This window comes from Oryzias latipes, chromosome 8, assembly GCF_002234675.1.
Source record: "Oryzias latipes chromosome 8, ASM223467v1".
Taxonomy (NCBI): domain Eukaryota; kingdom Metazoa; phylum Chordata; class Actinopteri; order Beloniformes; family Adrianichthyidae; genus Oryzias; species Oryzias latipes.
In genome coordinates this window covers 2,940,190-2,959,932 of record NC_019866.2, presented here as the reverse complement: position 1 = coordinate 2,959,932, position 19,743 = coordinate 2,940,190, and the positions used below count along the sequence as shown (strand labels likewise).

Sequence of the window (19,743 nt, the reverse complement as noted above, 5' to 3'; positions counted from 1 at the left end):
CATGTGTGAAAGGGTTAAATGTAAATCTTTGTCTGATTTATTTTAGTTTTATGTGTAATTTTAACTTTGAGTTTGCAACATTAACCAGAAATGTCCATAAATTCTACAATTTCTAAAGATATTGCCACAAGAAAGAAGGCTGTTGTTTAAAATCCTGTTATTAATGTTTGCATAAAGTTTCATAATATAACAAATGTTAGCAAAGACCAGCCCAAAAAAAGCTTCTTCAGGGATTTCTTTACCACACATTTGATCAGAAATGACAGCTCGGTTGATTTTTTTTTGCACAAAGTTCAGCCCCTTTGTGGTTGATCTGCATCACTAGCGCTCCTGAGCGCGCTCAGTGCCTCAGTGTGGCAGCGCCGGCCGGCCGTCTGACAGTCTGCTTCCTGTGCAGCCGTCAGTCGCTCTGGTGCAGCAACATGGCAGTGAGCAGGAGAGACAGCTTCCTGTGGGGGAAAGGTAAGAAAAATCTTCCTTCCAGATGAGAAAATGAACTTGTTTTACAAGTTTTCGCGCTTTTTTTTCTTTTGGTGTTTTAATTTAAGCTTGTGATTGAGCTCATGCAGCAGTGACTTTGAGGATTTTACATTTTGTGTAAATAACATTCTTGGCTGGTTTGATGCCCTGAAGCAGCCTGAGTCGCTAAAGAAAGGTAGAAAAGCAGCAATAGCTCTGTTAGGATGAAGCTGCACGGTTCAGAGAAAAGTCTAAAGCAGAAGCTCTCTGCTGCTCCACAGCTGAGAGGAAGACAGGTGACCGCACCAGCATGGTGGAGCTGCCGGACCACAGACAGGTACGGGATCCATCCAGCTCTTTTTCTGCTGGTTTCTTTTTAAAAACAGCTTCATCTCACAAATGGGTTTTCTGGTGCTGCTGTCTCTCCCAGAGGTCGGAGTTCAATCACTTCAAGCCTGATGTGCCCCCCTCCGAGCACAGGTGAGTGGTCCATTCCTGCTGCTGGACTCATCCACAGACCTTAATCTGATCATTTCAACCTGCAGGGTTTTTAAATTAAACTGCTGAGCTGCAGCTCTTTTCTCACTCAGAAAACCCTCGCAGTCCTTCTTTCGTTTTGAGTTTGATTCACACTCGGTGACATTTTTAGATCACATTTCACATCTTCATGTGGCTGCAGAGCTGCGTGTGGCTGAGAAAAAAACCCTCAACACCCAGCACCTCATCAAGTCACTAACTTCATGAAGGTTGGAAAACAACGAGGCGGGAGCTGAGAGTGGTTTCAGTCAAACTTCTTTTATGTTGACGTCACATCCGGGCAAAGGAAAGCTGAAGGAAAGGGATGTCAAACACCTGTCATCCTGAGTCACCACGGCAACGGAGATGTTTACACGTAAAAGCAACTGATTTTGCTTGAAAGTCCAGTTAATGCAAACAACGAAAGCCACAAAAACAAAAACTAAACTTAGTTATGCAGCTTTAAGATTAATCTGTATGTGTGTGTATATATATATATATATATATATATATATATATATATATATATATATATATATATATATATATATATGTGTGTGTGTGTGTGTGTGTGTGTGTGTGTGTGTGTGTGGTGTGTGTGTGTGTGTGTGTGTGTGTGTCCGCCATTATGAGAAAAATGCCCCAAGAACACGGTAAAAGCCTCTTTTTTGGAGGGGCTCTAATAAACAGTTCTACAAATATTATGTTAAGAGTTCATCCTGCAAAAGCTGCATCATCTCAGTAGTTTCCAGGACTTTGTGGTGCATTCATGGCCCTCTGGACATCTAAGCCTCCATGTGTTAAGAATTCTTTGCAACAGTAAAACTGTTCTTTAGACACCAATAGCCAAGAGGAACAGGAAAACTGCAAAGTATGAACTCTTGTTTATGTGTTTTGTTGCAGGAAAAGTTTCGTGAAGAATAGAAAGTTCTTTCGTGGGAAAAAAAAGTTTAACATGGACCCAAAAATGGTGAGTGTCTGTCACGTTCTCGTTCTGGTGGTGCAAAATCTCATCTGATCATCAGATTAAGTTGTAGATCTGCATCAAAGCACCAAAAAAAGGTTAAGAAGAAAATATGAACGTTTAGCAACAACAGGCTGCTGTTTTACCAGAAAAGTTCTACTCACTGATCCATCATTTCTCAACTAAACAAATGTTTTTCCTCACATTGAGCTCATCTGATTGACCAATTCAAACGTTGCCTCTTGGAGGTTGAAGAGTTTCATCCTGATGGATGCGGCGAGTCTGTGAGGAAACAAAGTCCTCCTCCGTTTCTAGAAATAGTCGGTTTGGTTCAGCAGATGCGAAAGCTCTTCCGAAATGAGGTTTCAGTTCACTCGCAACTGAACTTTGATGATATAAGAAAACAGACAGACCAAAGAGAATCCTCAATGTGAATCTGAAGAGGAGCGAGGCGTGAAAAGGGTTGGAAAATGCCTCGTGGGTGGAAACATTGGAGCAGATTTGACTGCTTTTCCTTTCTCTTCGGTGTCTGTGTCGCATAACAAACAGGTGGTGTAACTGCATGATGCTTCCAGGTGGTTTTGTTGCTTTTGTCCACTCTCAAAAGCGCATTGTGAAACTGGACAGTTCCAAATGAAGGGGGTGACATTTTTCAGCATTTCCTTTCAACTGCAGACTACAGAAGTGTGAAACACCAAAATCTGAAGACAACAGAGCCAGAAGCTGAACTGGATCTGTCCTCTAGGTGAAAGAGAGGGTCAGACATTGTGAATTAGTGTTCCCCTATAGAGACCAAACAGCAGTTATGTTAACAGGTTGTGCTAAAACCTTTAAGGTAGAGTCCCACTTTATCATTCTTCCTCTGCCAAACTGCACAGTTTTGACATTTTCTTCTTCAGGGTTTTAACGAACAACAAACCAACAAACTTCCGTCCGATCTGGAATCTAAAGTCTGCAACCAAGTACTCAGTCTTCCTGCCACAGACTTGGAGACTACATTGATCTCCTCATTGTCTTCCAACCCAGGATCTATGATGGTTTCTTGCTTTTTTCTTAAACGGATTCCTGATTTAAAAGAAACCTTTGAACATGTTGGAGGTCAAACTTCACAAACCATCTTAAAAACAGGTGTTGGTCATCTTTTTATCTATTTTCAAAGTGATTTCTTCCAATACATCCTCCATCTTCAGAAAAATGCCCCAAGAACATGTTAAAAAGACCACCAAAAACTGGATCTTTAATGTAAAGGAGCCAGTACATAATGTTGGCGAGAGTGACCCATTTTAAAACAGTCTGAAGTTAGTGATTGTACCAAAAGATGAGACTCCACCTCAAGTGGAACAACATCCGGCTGACAGGTTCTTGTGATTTTCTGGCAGTTTTAAAGATTACACTGAAACTGTACCTAAAGACATCAGCGTCAGACATCAGCAGCACTGACGAAGCGTCCGGCTCAAAGATTTCTGTTGATTTTCACTCGATCCGCGTTAGTTAGTTTACGCTGCAGCAGATGCAATTTCGTAAAGCAGTGATGCTCAGAGACTGTGCACGCACGGCCAGATGCAGAGAACGAGAAACAGCGAGAAAAACCACATCCTTTTCCGTGAAGTGGCGCAGAGGCGTCGCCGCAGTGATGTCTTTTCGGGCGTCTGGTTCAGACCAAGTCCGTGCTGCTCAGGACAGAAGATGAGACGATTTAAGGCTTTTATCTGAGCTCAAACTTGCTCTGCGAAGAACGAGCAGATGTGGTGAAAACCAGGTTTAGAGTTTTTATCTATGCAGAGGAAGCCATGTTTATCCTGCCCCGGATTCTACAGTCCCACAGTTTAAAGCACGGATGACACCCTCTCCGAAAGCATATACTTCCTTCTTTGCTGAGACAATTCCCAGCTTTTTTGTGGGTTTCTCCAAACCCCACTAAGTCTCCGCCCCTTTCCCCTGCAGGGCATCAAGTACCTGGTGGAACACGACCTTCTGGAATGGCGAGCCGACTCCGTGGCGGAGTTTCTCTACAAGCAGGAGGGGCTGAACAAGACGGCTATCGGCAACTTTTTGGGAGAAAGGTTCGAAACCGACAACCTTTTGCACAAATGGTAGCGTTGCCATGGTTACAAGCCAAGCACAGCAGAGAGGGATGACATCTTCACTGCCAATCCTCCAAAACTATTACACTGAATTAGATTTGATTTCACATTTAACTATTTTAAGCCCATTTTAGTATTAATTAAAAACAGCTCTTCTAACTAAAGCAGAAAACGGTTCCTATTCCTTTCAAGCAAACACTTTTTCAGAGTTTGTTTTTCTGTGCCTCACACTTTTTTGTCTTCATCGTCTCTCAGGGAAAAAATGCATCTGGAGACCCTGAAAGCTTTTGTGGCTCTGCATGAGTTCTACGACCTGAATCTGGTGCAGGCGCTGAGGTTTGTCAAAGCCTTTCTCACAGTAAGAATCACATCCAGAGGCAAGTTTTAGCTCTTCATTTAACCTCTTTGTGGGATTTCAGGCAGTTTCTGTGGAGCTTTCGCCTCCCAGGAGAAGCTCAGAAGATTGACAGGATGATGGAGGCGTTCGCAACTCGTTACTGCGACTGTAACCCGTCGGTCTTTCAGTCCACAGGTAGGTTTCAGAATCAAACTGAAACAACAGAAAAGGCTTGTGACTCACGCTTGAGCGCTAGCGCGTTTCTGGTTGGAGCGTCGGCGCACGCTCCTTTGCAGCTCACAGATGTGGTTTTCTGCAACAGACACCTGCTACATCCTGTCTTTTGCCATCATCATGCTCAACACGAGCCTCCACAACCCCAACGTGAAAGACAAGCCCAGCCTGCAGCGCTTCGTCTCCATGAACAGAGGCATCAACAACGGCGAGGACCTGCCCACCGAGCTGCTCACGGTCCGGCGCTTTCACGGCCTTCATGCACGTCACACGATGCAAGAGAGAACGAACATCACATTTCTGTACTTTAGCCTCATAAGGTTTACAAGTTGTTCAGTTAAATCTCTTGGAATTACCTTTTTTTTATGCCTCAAGTTTCATTTTTTTGTTTTTTAATTTTAAAGGAGGACTGGCCTCTTGAAAGGAAAAGTCTGATTCTCGAGCGAGTTCTTGTTTCCATGTGAACATGCAAACAAAGATGGACCTGTTTATGTTGGCACAGGTTCATGTGCATCTGACGCCATCTTTGTTGTAAAGCCAATGCCGTGGAGTCAAATGTAGCGGTTATTTGACATGTAAATGTTAAATATGACGCCAAACTAACGGTAAACACTAGTTTTTAAATATGCGACAAACCACTTTGGCTCTAACGCAGCATCTACCTAAAACATTGGTGAATTCTTTTCATAGCTGGAAAGAAATACAGGCGTTAAAGGTTTAAATGAATTCAATTCATAAATCAAACTTACAACAAAGATCTAAGACCGATGTGTGTACAATAGAAATATATATTTATACACAAATATATAAAAATTGACAGATTTAAAAGAGTACAATTCCCACAATTTCCTCATTTTAAAGCACGGCGGAGGTGTCACCATGCTGTGGTTTTGCTCTTTCTTTTTTAGAACAAATATCATTGACATAGTATTAAAATAAAGATGAGAGACAAGAACTGTGGTGATGCTGAAGTGCAGCAACATTAAAGGTTTGAAAATTATTGAAAATCTTTGAAAAGAGTTTCAGTTTGCTGCTAAACACATAGAAATAAATGTACAAACAGAAGAGCAAACATTATGACACTATTAACACAAATCATCAATCAATCCTGCAGTAAAAGGGCCCAGATTTTTCCAAGTGATGTTTCTTAGGGTAAAAATCAAAGTTTATATAGTATTTTCTCTCTTTATGTTTTGATTTTTATCAACAAAATTGACCTGAATAGTACTGAAAGGCAAACACAAAGTAAATTCCACAAATTATGAAGACTCTTGTCTTTTGCCATTCAATTCTAGGGATGTTTTCGGTTGTTTTCCATACTTTTGTTGATCACAAAAATCCTCTTGTCCAACAGAAACTTTACAACAGCATCCGCAACGAGCCGTTTAAAATCCCAGAGGACGATGGGAACGACCTCACGCTGACGTTTTTCAACCCGGACCGGGAGGGCTGGCTCATGAAGATGGGTGAGCTGACGGGGTCCACCCCATCCAACACACCGAAAGGCCTCCCTCCAAAAGGAAGCCCCCCCCAATCATGTTTTATGCTTCTTTGTTGAAGGCGGACGCATCAAAACGTGGAAGAGACGGTGGTTCATTCTGACCGACAGCTGCCTGTACTACTTTGAATTCACCACGGTGAGTCTGGTTCTCTGAGCGGCTTCACAAACGGCAAACGGCGTCGTTTGACCTCAACGTTTATCCTTCAGGATAAAGATCCCATCGGGATTATTCCTCTGGAAAACCTCTGCGTCAGGAAGGTCCAAGACTCCAGCAAACTGGTAGAGTCTCTTATTTTGAAATCCAGCTACCCAACGTTGGATGACACAACGATTAAACGAACCTTTTTACCCCAAATGTTTGAGCAGTTCAGTCTGGAGATCTACAACCCCAGAGGACAGAAGATCAAGGCCTGCAAGACGGAGAACAAGGGCAAAGTGGTTCAGGGGAAACACCAGTCCTATAAGCTCAGAGCAGCCAGCGAAGAAGAGCGGGACGACTGGATGGACGCCATCAGGTGATGACGGACAGCATATAGAAGCAGAAATGAAAAAGACCTCAAGATGAGGGTTTGGTTTCAGCTAAAATCTTGTTTTTTTTTTTATTCTCAGAGCGAGCATCACCAAGGACCCTTTCTATGACCTGGTATCTGTGCGAAAGAGGAAGATCATCAGCAACACGGCCCAGTAGGACCCCATCGGCGCACGCAGCGCTCGGACAAAAAGACAGAAAAGCTGATGAGATAAGAGTTCAGAGAAGCACAAAAGGAGAAGTGACACTGGCAGTCTTAGAGGGGAAACCAGAAGTCATGGATGAATGCAGCAGTTTTCACTTCTTCAAGCTTCACTGTGGGCAAACATCTGCAGGACTTTCATCAGAAACTTATCAAACCCACGAGTATTCGCTTTCCAGCCCCGTCGGCTAGAAGAGGGGAGCAAAACAAAAACCAGGAATCCGGCCATCAAGCAAATGTTTAGCTTCTCTCCGGTTTATGAAGGTTTAGTTTTGTATATTTCTCTTAAGCTCCGCCCACAGGCTGAGCTGTTCAAGCACTTTAACTTTATTTACTGTTTGCTTTTGAAGTTCTTTAGGTTGTGAAGTGAAAATATTAAACTATAAATGCAGAAAATCCAAAGATGCCTAAAAAAAAAAAAAAAGGGTTTTCAGGCATTGAATCTACATGTTTTGTTTGTTTACGGCACAGGAGGAAATAAACAACATAAAAAATGATGCTGACATATGAAATCTTCAAAGAGACAAAAAATTACCATCAGAAAAATGAGGAACGTTTTTTATGATCAAATTTAAGATCAATAAATTTAGGAGGCCACGCCATTGCATGCCCAACAGTCAGTAACCGCCCCTATCCTCGCCACCGCCCTTGCTGGCTGAGAGGCTACACGCCCCTCACTCACCCTCTGCCCTTGCCAGCCTAGTCAGAGCTGCATTTAGCCAATTCACGACCTTTTATCGCCATAGCAACCATTTTACGTTTTGGTGACCTGGGGGGGACGAACAGGTCTGCGTCATTTTCAGAAGAATCCGCAAAAGTACACTTTTGGATTTCCTTAGCAACAAAGGTTTTTGTTAACGACGCCCACATTCCTAATATGGTCATATAACAAGTCATATCGTGTTCAGCTCAAGTCAACGATTGAAGGTGATACATTTTCAGAATATTCCGGTGAAAAATGAGCGAGCATTGAGGGAACGCCACTTTTGAGAACTCGCTGCAATAAAATCCTTCAAAATCTACAAACTTGAAAATAAACATATTTCTGTGAGTCGCCTCCCAACGATGCTGCAGGAGTTTTTGGAAGCGACCCTTGGAATTCCTAGGAGACGTTTAAATTTGTAGAAAGTACTAAAGGCAAGATTGCTCGAAAAAGTTATTTCCTTCCCGTATGGTGCGATAATCCAAACCCCGACAACAGAAACACAACTGTAAACCCACTTGTGTGTAATCTAACAACTGAACTTAAAAGATTTCGCACCATTTCTCCCAGTATTTTTTCTAATTTGATTAAAACAAACTATTTCAACTTTTGTCTGAGTAAACTGGATAGTAAAGTTTGAGGCATGAAATGTAATTTATGAAACTTTTTACTTGTATAGTGTATTTTATTCGTAAAAGGTTGTTTATATTTTTATATTAGTCTTGTTTAAACGACTAAACAATAAAGAATTTTTCTACGAATAGTGAGTGCTGCAGTATTTTCTCCAGCAGGTGGCGCTACATCATCACTTTGTGATTTTTTCCTGGAGCAATCCATGCCAGGAGGCTTTTTCTCTGTTGCAGAGCAGAAGTAGAAATCAGCCTCTGAGTTGAGGGTGGAGCAACCCCCCCCCCCCCCCCTTCATCTCTCCGATGAATTTCCTTGATTTTCCAGCGGATTTTCTCCGTCACAAATACAAAAAAAAAAAAACTATTTATTTTTATTTCTTCTGATTCACTTTGATTTGAATAAATAGTCAAAAATTCTATTTTTTCATGAATGTTCTTCATCATCAAAACTGTTATAAGAAAATGCTTAAAAATAATACTAATAATAAATATAAAATATTCCTCAGATTGGAGAAGCTCAGAGGTGCTTTTAATCTTTTGATTGTTTTTTTTTTTTGGGTAAAAAATGCTTTTGATTCAATCCGGAAGCTAGAAACCATCTTAAAATAAAACACGTTCTGTTATAACTGTTGCTTTTTTTTCCTTCTAAGTTTTGACACAATGGTGACAGAAAAACTAGTGTTTTTGTTCAGCATCTTTGATGAGGCAACACTGACCCATTCAGGCCAAACTAAGAATTACAGCATTCAGTGGGAAAATATTTACAGAAGTTCCATTATCTAATTTGTGTATCTAGGCTGTTTTCTGTTTGTTTTATCTAACCAAAAAAGTAAAAACAAAATACAAAAGTGTTTTATTCTTTCTGAATCTCCATAGCAACTATGAAGTCAGACTTTCAGGCTCCTATTGGGTGATTGTCAGTAAGAAATCAACCCAAACAGCTCTTTAAGTGTTGCAGACCCTTAATTTAGACGTTTCTCTGCTGTTATGCAGGTCAAGGCTTTTAATCAAATCCAAAAAATAAAATCTAAATGCTATAAACGTAACTTCCTCTGGAATTTACCCTCTTAAATGGAACTTGAAGACTGACGTCTAGGTTTCTCTTGAATATTAGCTGCATTCATCTGAATTCACTTTCTCATTCTGCGGCCTCATGTTCCTTCGCGAGTCCTTGTCCATTATTTACAGCCTGTATACACACAGTGGTCCACGGTAAGACAACACCCAAGGCCACACTGATCGCTTTTCATGGCACCATAGCAACAGGAGGAACTAAGAAGTGGGACGTCATGAACCTTCAAGCTCATCTGAGGTGTTCAGAAACGCTAAAGCAAAGACGCAGAAAACTCTTTCAATCCAATAATTTAATACGAAATGTAGAAAAGCTGGATGAATGGCAGCAGAGGACTGAGTCAGCGTTACACACAAAGCTCGCTCTGCTCAGAAAGTGGCGTGACACTCAGACGACACTGTGACTGGGATCGTCACGGCTGCACGTTTGTCGTCTCATGACTGGATGCAATTCTTCTTCTGGGGCCGCCGTCGCCCTTTGAACCCTGCTCAAAGGAGAGAAAACCAAGGAACAGTTACAAAAGGAAAACACCATTCAAGACAAATGATAGAAACTTCTTTTTTTAACTTTTTAAATAAATCTACAGCTAAGGTCTTCTTTCTGCGACGGAGCTCATTTCTGAGGACATTTCCTGAAACGGGGAGAAAGGACGGACACGCACCGTCCTCGTCTGCCGTGTTGATGGTCTGCAGAGACATGCTCCTCTGAACGAGCTTTGACGGCTTCTTGGGTTTGAACTTCAGACCTTCTGGTTTCACGACGACCTCAAACGAGTCCTCCAGCTCGTCGGCTGCGACTCCGTTAGTCTCTGGCGTTTTGTTGGCGTGGGCGGGGCTTTGAAGGGTGGCAACGCCTTCCTCGATTGTTTCTGAACTCTGATTGGCTCCTCTGTTTTTGAGGAAGTGCCTGAAAGAGCTGCGATGCTTCTTCACAGCGGGGGCTTGGTTCTTCTTTCCTTTTCCATCCTCATCCTCCTCCCCAGGTCCAGTTGGACTCGGCGGAGAAACCTGCTCCACCTTTTCCTTAGCGTCCTTGTTAGCCTGAATGGCGTTCTGCAGGCCATTCGCCTGGTTCACCCTGTCCAGATACGAGTCTGTTTGCGTGGACAGGTCTTGCAGAGACCCCGTCAGTCCCGCGCTGTTTCCAAAAACCAGGGAGTATTTGGGATTGTGGTACTTGTGCGCTGGCACCTTCAGGTTCATTCGCCCCGAGTCCCCCACCGACACCTGAAAGCGAGACGTGGAGACCGCCGTAGGCTGGACGTGCTCCACCTTCGGCTTCACGATGGGCGTAGGAAGAGGGGGCTTGGTGATGTTAAACTCCTTGTAGAGGTCCACCTCCTCCGACACGGCGTACAGTTCCCTGAAGTCATGGTCAAAAAAGTCCACAGTCTGTCCCGACATCACAGTAATGGTGTTCCGGTCCATCCGGGACGAACTCCAGGTGAAGCTGCAGGAGACAGACGGAGTGTCAGGCCCAAAACATCAGGCTGCTCCCATGCATGCTCCTCAGAACAATAAGACAAAGACTTTTATCGTGACGTTTTGCAAACAAAAACCACATTAGTGAGTCTTGTTCATGAATTGGCTGTAGTTTGCAGATTATGCCATTATAATTATTCATTTATTCATTATGCCATTATTATGACCCGTCAGTCCATCTAAAATTGTTGCAGATGAAACTTTCCAACTCAGCAGTTTCCACCAGACAAAACCAGTAAGAACAAAATCTATATTTAAACCCAGCTGGACAAATTAAGAATTATTCGTGTTTCTGATGTTATTGACGGAAATGCAATATTTTGCTGTTGAAAAAATTTATTGATAAGATTGATTTTCTTGCAAGACAGAAAGTAAGACCATTTTTCCTAAAGCGGGGGGTGTCTTTTGCAGCGTACCGCGTGACAAATCCAATCCTCCGATTTGCTGACGTATTTACAGGCTTCAAAAAACAGTTTGATGCTACTTTTGGCATCAAACTAATCCAAAAAGATGCTATCCGGCAAAGAAATTGTGAGAAGATCTCACACGTCTGGCTTTATAGATTCGAAAAGTGGGTCAAAGGAGACCCTAAACCAGGGGGGGGGGCGCAAACTACGCCCCGGGGGCCACATGCGGCCCATCAAGCCATTTAATCAGGCCCGCCAAACTGGAATAAATCATATTGATAATCCTTATTAATGTTTTGTTCCTGTAATTTTGGTGTCTACCCATAGATGGTGCACTACAAATAAATTGAAATCAATTTATTATTTTCTGGTATTTCTGGTATTCTGCATTCATGTGATGTTGGAAGATTAGTTTTTTTTTGTTTAAGTGCGTTTCCAGAGTTGGAAAATCATTTTTTCCTCTTTCTTTCTCTTACGAGGAGGATTCCCACGCCTCCGGTTCGGCCCTTGTGACCAATTTTAGAACCCTTTGCGACCAGAAGGTCAAAAAGTTTGCCCACTACTGATCTAAAGGCTTCAAATTCATGTTTTTCTCAGAGAAAACTGACTCACAGGAGAAAAAGCCCCTTTTTACCTGTAGGAGCCAAACATGACCTTCTCTCCGTCCACCAGCATGTATTTGGAGCACAAGCTGCCGGGCAGCTTTCCAAACGACAGGGCCAGCCCTGCTCCTCTCAGCGTTCGCACCCGCAGATTCTGCAGAGAAACGCCCCGTTGGTTACACACTTCAGGAGGCCTGGCATCACACAGGTGATCCCGAACAAACAGGGTTAGCTCAGCGGTCAGTCAGCTACACAGGGATGTGCAGACTGCAGCGCAAACGGTGCAGACACGCCTAATGCAACCTCCTCAAGTAAAAAAGAAAAGAAAAAATGTCGGCGTGTTTACCAAAAGGGAAGAGACGAACCAAGGCAACAAACTGCTGAAGGTGACGCATCAAATGAAGGGGTCTGATGGCCCGGTCCATGAATGAGCGCTTGTAAGAAGTAAGAGTATCGGCGCCCGGCGCTCTGAAAAGGCCTTTCACGCCGCATCACCTGACACCGGCGTGGGCAGACCTCCACTGCGCCGCTTTAACCGGACTGAAACTGTGCATCCAGATAAGAAGGCCGGCTATTGTGTCCCGGCGCAGATCTGGTGACGGAGCGGCTCAGAGGGGCTGCGGCTCACCTGCAGCTCACCTTCACTCGCTGAAGACCGGATAGATTCAAACTTTAGAATCCAGATTTGGAAGAAAAAAAAGACTTTCAGGGCAAAAAAAGGAGGAGTCTGACAGAAAGTGGACTTTTTGTCTATTAGTTCAGAAACAATAAATGTAAAACATAACCACACGTGTAATATTTGTTTACCATCGGAAGAAAAAATAGATAAATGTACTTTACTGTTCTGCAAGAAGATTTAACATGAAACTGGAGGAAAAAAATATCACAAAACTCAAAAAACCTGTTCCTTTAAAGGGGGGAAAACCTTGGAAAAGTTGAAACATAGTTTCACTTACTTTAAAATCTTTCATTTTATAATAAACTTTAATTGTTTGGTTTCCACTCAAGTCAACCAGGAACCTTAAAACAATCAGAAGTGGGTCCAGAATAGATCCCTGAGGAACGCCGTCTAGTGTTATCTGTAATCTGAATGAGCCACTGCATCATAACCCACAGATAAATCTGTCCTAAAGGCCTGAAATGATGGAAATAAATCATATAGACTGTGGTTTTTCAGAATACATAAATACTTGTATATTTAATGGGCTTTAACACAAACTAAAAGTCAAATAAACTACAAAAGTAAAACTTGGATAATAAAGGTAGAAGCATCAGACTTGATGCTGGATATAAATTAGTTCCGAATTTTAAAAACAGATAGGAGATGCTCTTCCAGAGTTTAGAGGAAAAGACATTTTATTTATCCAAATGTGACTTTTGACTCACAAATCCTTCATTAAAAAAATGGACTTAAAGTTCCATTTTCAAAGTGGTCTTCTTATTATGACGTTTGTAACTAGGACACAGTTTGCAGAGCGGCAGGAGTTCATTACAAATGTGAGTTGTGGGCGGGACTGTCGGCGAGGTGCAGCCCCGCCTCCCTCTTCCTCGTTGCTGAGAGCTCAGTCTATGAGGATCAGGGAGCTTGTGTCCTGCATAGCCTATATTTTTATATCACAAATAAACTTTTTTTCCCTTTTTTAAACTGCATTTTTTTCATCTTCTCCTGATTCAATGATTTGAATAAAGAAATACTAAGAAACTCAATTTCCTTTGTACATGTCCTCCATCATGGGAAAATGCTGCAAGAATTCCATTTTGGTCAAAGTGGGTCTTTCCAAAACAAAAAAATATTTAGAGTTTTAATGTTTTACAGAGTAATATACCTCAAACAGCTGATCTGTTTTGTGGTTAACTTTCAGGAAAAAAAGGCTTTGTTGCTCCTCGACCCTGCAGGAGTCCTGACAGAAACAGGCTGCAGGGTTCAAACTAACGTTAGCTGGATCTGGAATCCTCTTATCTTTTTATCTCCTTTTATTAGCTGCAGTCGCTGTGAGCAACTGTCACAGGAGCCCGCCCTGCTCTGCACAATGACACCCCCCCCCCCCCTTCCTGCTCACCCGGAGGTGCAAGGCGTTGATCTGCAGCCGAGAGCACATATCCAGGAAGTTGACGACTCCTTTGGCCTCCAGCACGATGTAGACGGCCACAGAGCGGCGTGACGAGGCGTCCAGCAGGTCCTGGAGGATCTGCAGGTCCGTCAGGAGGTCCATGACGATGGCAACCACCTGGACGGATGGGGGTTGAAAAAGAAAAACAAGTTTAAATTCTCGTCCGCTGGCAGAACTTGTTTTCTGAAGTGAGTAGAAGAGTTCTGATGAAATCTGGAAAAGATCCAGAAACATAATTCACATGCACCACATTAGATGACAGCTGCATGCCGTCAGGTGACTTTCAGCTTTTAGACATTAACCGTTTACCGTCCTCTGTCGCTGCACCGCTGTTTAGTCTGTCAATCCTGGACAAAACTGTCCCGACAAAACAGAGCCTGACGCCATAAACAGTCGGCACTGAAAACCGCACATGTGATGGACAGTTAAAAAATAAATCCTGCTTTCTGCTGAGGTCACACATCCTGTGTGAGGTGATTTATAGAAAGGGTTCAGTCACAAGACAAAATAGAACCAACAAATCCAAGTCCTTCCTTTGTATAACAACTTTAGACGATAAAAATACACCTGCAGCTTCACCACAACAACCACCCATGACAGACAGCCGGAGTCAACCCAAATGTGTCATGTTTCCTCCGGGAAAACTGGGTAATCATTAAGAAAAGGTAAAGCACGGTCCAGAGAGAATCATGGTTTGGAGAATTCAAAATACATCTAATGTGTTTTTATTATCTAGGTAAAAATGTGGCTTTTATTTCTCAAAGGAAGTTCAGAGCAATTGTGAAGCACGGCAGAGGGAGAATCATGGTATGGAGAATTAGAGACTAAAATGAATCCAGTTAGTGCTTATTGTCTAGACCAGAATTAAGCTGTTAATTTTAAAATTAAGTTCAGAAGACCCCAAGCAATCGAAATGCAGAGTGGAGGGAGAATTATAGTTTGGAGAATTTCAAAATAAAACATGTTAATTGAGTAAATATTTAGGTCAAAATGTGGCTTTTATTTATTTAAAGCGGACTTTTCTCTGGAAAAAGATCTGATATCAGAATAAGCATGGAAGCCTCGGCTTTTCAGAGGGATTAGCATAATGTGAGCAGACGGCTCTGTTGTGACCTAAAGGGGGTAAAGTCTCAGCATGAACTCGGTAGAGGAAGTGCTGCCTGGCCGGCCCCGCCCCGTGTCGTGTCAAGTCGTGTAAACGTTGGGTGTCTGCAGCCTCTGGTGCTTCTCCGTCACAGGTGAGGCTCTGGGAGCTCAGCCAGTCAGAGCTCTGGGATTCAAAAATAAATACCAAACTTGATTCTCCAGCTGCGTGTCCTGATGTGAAGCTGACTTTTCCGTGTCAGAACTTGCACGACGCCTCTTAATGTGGGTTTAATTACTCAGATGTGTCTGCGTAACTCCTGATCGTTGATCCCCTCTGGAAAGTTCAGGGATGCTCCTAAAATCATACTGGATGGGATTAGATTGGCCGTCCTCTTGACCAAAGCCACTGCTGGAAGGACGGAGCATTAGTGGGAGGGGCTTTGCAGCTGTTTCAATGCTCTTTTTGCTGCTGACTCGTCATAAGCTTGAACCGTAGGTCCAAAGTGTGAAGAAGGTGCTGACTGCAGCAGGGATAAAGCTGAATCGTTTGGTGGAGGGAGTATTATGGTGTGGGGTTGCATCTCCCAGGAAATGGAGACTCTGCAAAAATGAGTAATCTGTGTTCTCCAGGCTGGACTCTGTCCTCCTCGGAGGTAAAGGGTCAGACTGTTTGGCACCATGAGGTCCTCAATTCTTCTGAGTTGAAACAAAAACATGTTTTTGTATCATAGTTCTGTTTTACGCTAGTCTCAGATGGGGGCGCTATTCCCTGAAAGAACCCTTCCTGGTGGGTTCTGGGCCGGTCATCAGTCTTCTACCATCAGAGCAGATCCTCCATCCTGGGAATTTGGAAAGTCTTTTGTTTTCAGCTGAGAACATCAGCTGCTGATTGCATAACTGACTTTGTTGTGTTTTTTTACATAAAAATGTTTTTTTTTTTGTAGTTATGATTGATATGTTCACTCTTTTATAAATGTAAGAAAAGAAAACATTTTCTCCTCAAAAGAGGCTTTAGACACCATGATGAGGTCTATAAATGTTTATTGTTGTTGGGATTCTGGGTAAAATCTTCTCGTCCTTCAGGTTTAATCCCAGAAATCTGACATGATCAGAAAATCTGTTTTCATAACAGCATCTGTGTGAGGACAAACTCCAGTTCAGTGTCAAGTCTTGGAGTGTATCCAGACTGGAAACATTCCTTGGTCCAGACAGAGTGCTGAGTGATTCAGACAGCCGTCTACTGGACATTTCTGATTTGAACCAAAAGCTTGGAAACACAAAACATGTCTAAAGATCTCTTCGCTCATTGGCCAAGAATAACAAGGGCGGGGCAACGAGAGAAAGAACTAGAAGGAGCTGCATTTCAAGAAGAAAATGCAGGTCTGAATGTTAAATTGCTGAATGAAAATTAAACTTTAAGGGGAATAATTGGCAAAAATTAAATAAAGAAATGATCAAAGTTAACCATAAATAAAGTGAAAATAGCACAATAACAAAAATATGTTTTTGTGAAAAATGCCAGAGCCGGGTCTCGAACCAGTGAGCTTCTGCACCAAGGATTCCCCATGTATTTTAATGGAGGCAAAAATCCTGGAAATCCTGGAATATTTTGAAAAGTTCAAGGATTTGAAGGACCAAAATTCATAGCTGGAAAAACCTGAAGGAGCTAAACATTTTAATAGTTGAATGGTTAAAATAGGTTAAAAATTGTAGAAGGAGTTAAGCGGGGAAAAATGGTGGAAGATCCTAGAAACAGGAAACACTGGGATAACTATTCAATTCAATTCAATTCAATTTTATTTGTATAGCCCAAAATCACAACAACAGTCGTCTCGATGGGCTTCGAAGTAAAACATGAACTCAAAAGGATCACGAATACAAAGAGTTCAATAGGAAAATACTAAAATGAACTAACAAACTGACTAAGCTATACTGGCATCCCTGCCCTTAGACCCCCCTTCGCGGTAAGGAAAAACTCCCAAAAAAAACGGATTCCGGAAAAAACGAAGAAACCTCAGGGGTGCCCACATGAAGGAGGGATCCTCCCCCAGGACGGACAGGCGATTTACCAGAACTCTTAGAGAAGAATTAACTTATCTAAAACTAGTAATGGAAGTTGTGCTCTTTGCAGCTCTTGTCGGGACAAACGTTATAGCTCCCTGATCAACTTTGAAGGTCTGTGTGCTGCAAGGCGGTCGCTACCACGGTACGCTGATGAGTGTCCGACAAAATGTGAAAAGCAACAATTATCACGTCAAAGTCGTTTTAACGAGCCTCTATTCTTGCGACCAATTTTCAAAGAGTTGCTGTGCCTCGTTGTTGCTGCGGTACTCCGTCTACATCCCATAATGCCCAGCTATGGTGGCCGTTTTGATCCAGTTGTTCCACTCCGAGTACAGAGCCCATTCAGGCTGAGGAATCTCAGAGCGAACCGATTGGAAATGAACCGAGACCACTGGGAGCAGTAGTTCTGGTTTAGTTCTGGATTATCGGAGCCAATTAGTTATTATTGCACTACATCTCCCATGATGCATTGCGTTAAAGTGACAGCGTCTCAGCGCACAATGAATCTTCCTTGTTAAACGTCTTGAAACAACAACAAACACACAAACAGTTTTTAAATCTTCTAACTTAACTTCTATTACATCATTTAGAAAAAACAGCTGCAACTTCCAGCTTTTTCTGCCACAATTATCACAAAAATGCATGTAACATCATGGAGGGACTGTAGATCAATACAGACTATGAGCTTCGCCTTATTTATTTATTTATTTTGGATGCTGGTGTGCGGCGGGATTCAAAGTGTGACGTGGCTCAAAAAAGGTTGAAAAACACTGATCTAGAGCAGTGGAGACGCCTTCTCTGGACTGAGGAATCACGCCTTTCCATCTGGAAAATCTGATGGACGAGTCTGGGTTCAGAGGCTGCCAGGACGACGGTACATTCTGGACCGCATTCTGCCGAGTGTGACATTTGGTGGAGGAGGAATTATGGTGTGGGCTTGTTTTTTCAGGCCTTTAGTTTCAGTGAGAGGAACTGCTTTTTTGGACAATTCCATTCTCCCGACCTTGTGGGAACAGTTTCCTCTTCCAAAATGACTGTGAGCACAAAGACGTGGACGACAGAGACCGCTGTGGATAAACTGGACGGGCCGGCACCGAGTACGGACTTGAACCCGACAGAACACCTTTGGGATGAAATAGAGCGCAGACTAATAGTATTTCCCTGATAGGGATGACTCCGTTTTCGTCCTTGAGTGACGTTTTGTTTAACAACATCAAAATGTGCGACCTTTTGTGTGCGTTTTAGACTGAATGATTAGATTATTTTAAAGAACTGTTTGTCCTTTCACCCAATCAGGACTCGTGAGCTCATCGTCATACCTGCACAGGTGTTTTTCCAGAGGTTTTCCTGTGGCGCCTTCATCATTTTACACCGAAGTTTTGACATTTGCTCTTAATCCCGTTAATCCCGTTAAATCTGTTTGAGTTTTTCTTGACAGTCACGTGACTACAGAAGTCACATAAAAGTGTTGATAAGTAGGTCAACTGTGAAGTCATGCAAATGATGAGTTTTAACCCCGAAGAAGCGAAAAATGAACTTTCTTCTTCTGAAGGTTTTATTTTAGACCTTTTTTTCAATTTGAGAAGCAAAATTAAAATCACAAAATGTAAATTTAAAAAAAAAAAATAATGTTTATTATGTAAATCAAATTTGTTTACAAGCAAACAAACGGAAAACCCTGCTGTGCGGGTCACTTTTTATTTTAACATTTCAGTTTCCAGCTTCCTTCTAACTTCTCATCTGGATTATTTTGGAATATTATGGGATGGAAGAGCTGAATCTAAAGAGTCTGCGGATGGGGGCGCAGCGGCCCTCTTACCTTGTGGGACCCCTGGATGAGCCTCCTCACCACCTCCTTGATGTGCGGCCCGGGCCCTTTAGGCGGGTGCGTGTACACGGAAACGCGCGTCACCCCCTTGTACACCCCGACGCCGCCCGGCCAGCCCAGGTCCAGACACGGCACCTCGGTGTCGGACATCTGCGGCCAGTAGGTGGAGTGGACCCCGGAGTCGGCGCTGGCCGCCCCGCGGGACTTGTCCGGCTCGGACTCAGACTCGCTGTCCGCGTCGTACTCGCGGAAGGTCTTCTGGATCACTTTGAGCTCGCGGGCGCAGAGGAAGTCCCGGATGTGGTCCTCGCGGAGGCGCTCTTTGAAGGCGCCGGCGCCGCTCCGCAGCAGCTGCTCCAGCGCCGCGCGCTGCTCCTCGCTGTAGTAGAACTCCGGCTGGTTCTCCGGGACCTTCTCGTTGACGTGATCCGGGTCCAGACACACCAGCTGGGACTCCGCCATGACCCCCCCGCCTCCGCTGCTGCTGCTGCCGCCGCGCGCTCACTCAGCACGACTGTCAGGAACCGCTCCACCTGAGCGGACAGGTGCGGGGGGGCGGAGCTCAGGTACGACCAGGGGGCGGGGCTAAACACGCGGGCTGAATTCGTTTCAGCAATGCTTTTCAGAATAAAAGCATGCACCAATGAACATTCCCACCAAAAAACACAAGATAAAACAACAAACAGGGGAAAAACTAAAAACGATTTTAGTTCTCCATCAAATTAAAATAAAATAAAACATCTGGAACAGGTAAAAGAGCCATTTGGTCCAGTTTCCAAAACTCAGAACCCCAAAGTCCCACTTCTTCATTTAGACAAACACACCATTTATGTTTTTGTGACCATAAAGTCACCCATTTTAAAAAACGTAGCTTTTAAATATGCAGAATAATTGAATTATAGCTGAGTTATATTTGTCAACACAGAAAAGTTCC

The 19,743-nt window shown here is 43.1% G+C and overlaps 2 protein-coding genes across 2 annotated transcripts; one reads left to right on the top strand and one right to left on the bottom strand.

Moving 5' to 3' along the window:
- The first annotated feature begins 363 nt into the window (after positions 1–363).
- Positions 364–8,289, top strand: LOC101161155 (cytohesin-4). The gene is made up of 13 exons (XM_020705041.2): positions 364–462; positions 741–796; positions 890–939; positions 1,879–1,945; positions 3,884–4,002; positions 4,279–4,359; positions 4,443–4,555; positions 4,683–4,831; positions 5,949–6,060; positions 6,155–6,231; positions 6,303–6,374; positions 6,462–6,610; positions 6,705–8,289. Exons 1-13 carry the CDS (start codon positions 423–425, stop codon positions 6,781–6,783), a joined length of 1,164 nt encoding a protein of 387 aa, XP_020560700.1. The 5' UTR covers positions 364–422; the 3' UTR covers positions 6,784–8,289.
- Positions 8,290–9,504: 1,215 nt separating this feature from the next.
- Positions 9,505–19,439, bottom strand: LOC101165639 (protein FAM83F). The gene is made up of 5 exons (XM_004071154.4): positions 18,801–19,439; positions 13,781–13,948; positions 11,753–11,874; positions 9,892–10,679; positions 9,505–9,714 (listed from the first exon to the last, which is right to left on the bottom strand). The coding sequence occupies exons 1-5, from the start codon at positions 19,269–19,271 to the stop codon at positions 9,665–9,667; spliced, it is 1,599 nt and encodes a 532-aa protein (XP_004071202.1). The 5' UTR covers positions 19,272–19,439; the 3' UTR covers positions 9,505–9,664.
- Positions 19,440–19,743: the final 304 nt, after the last annotated feature.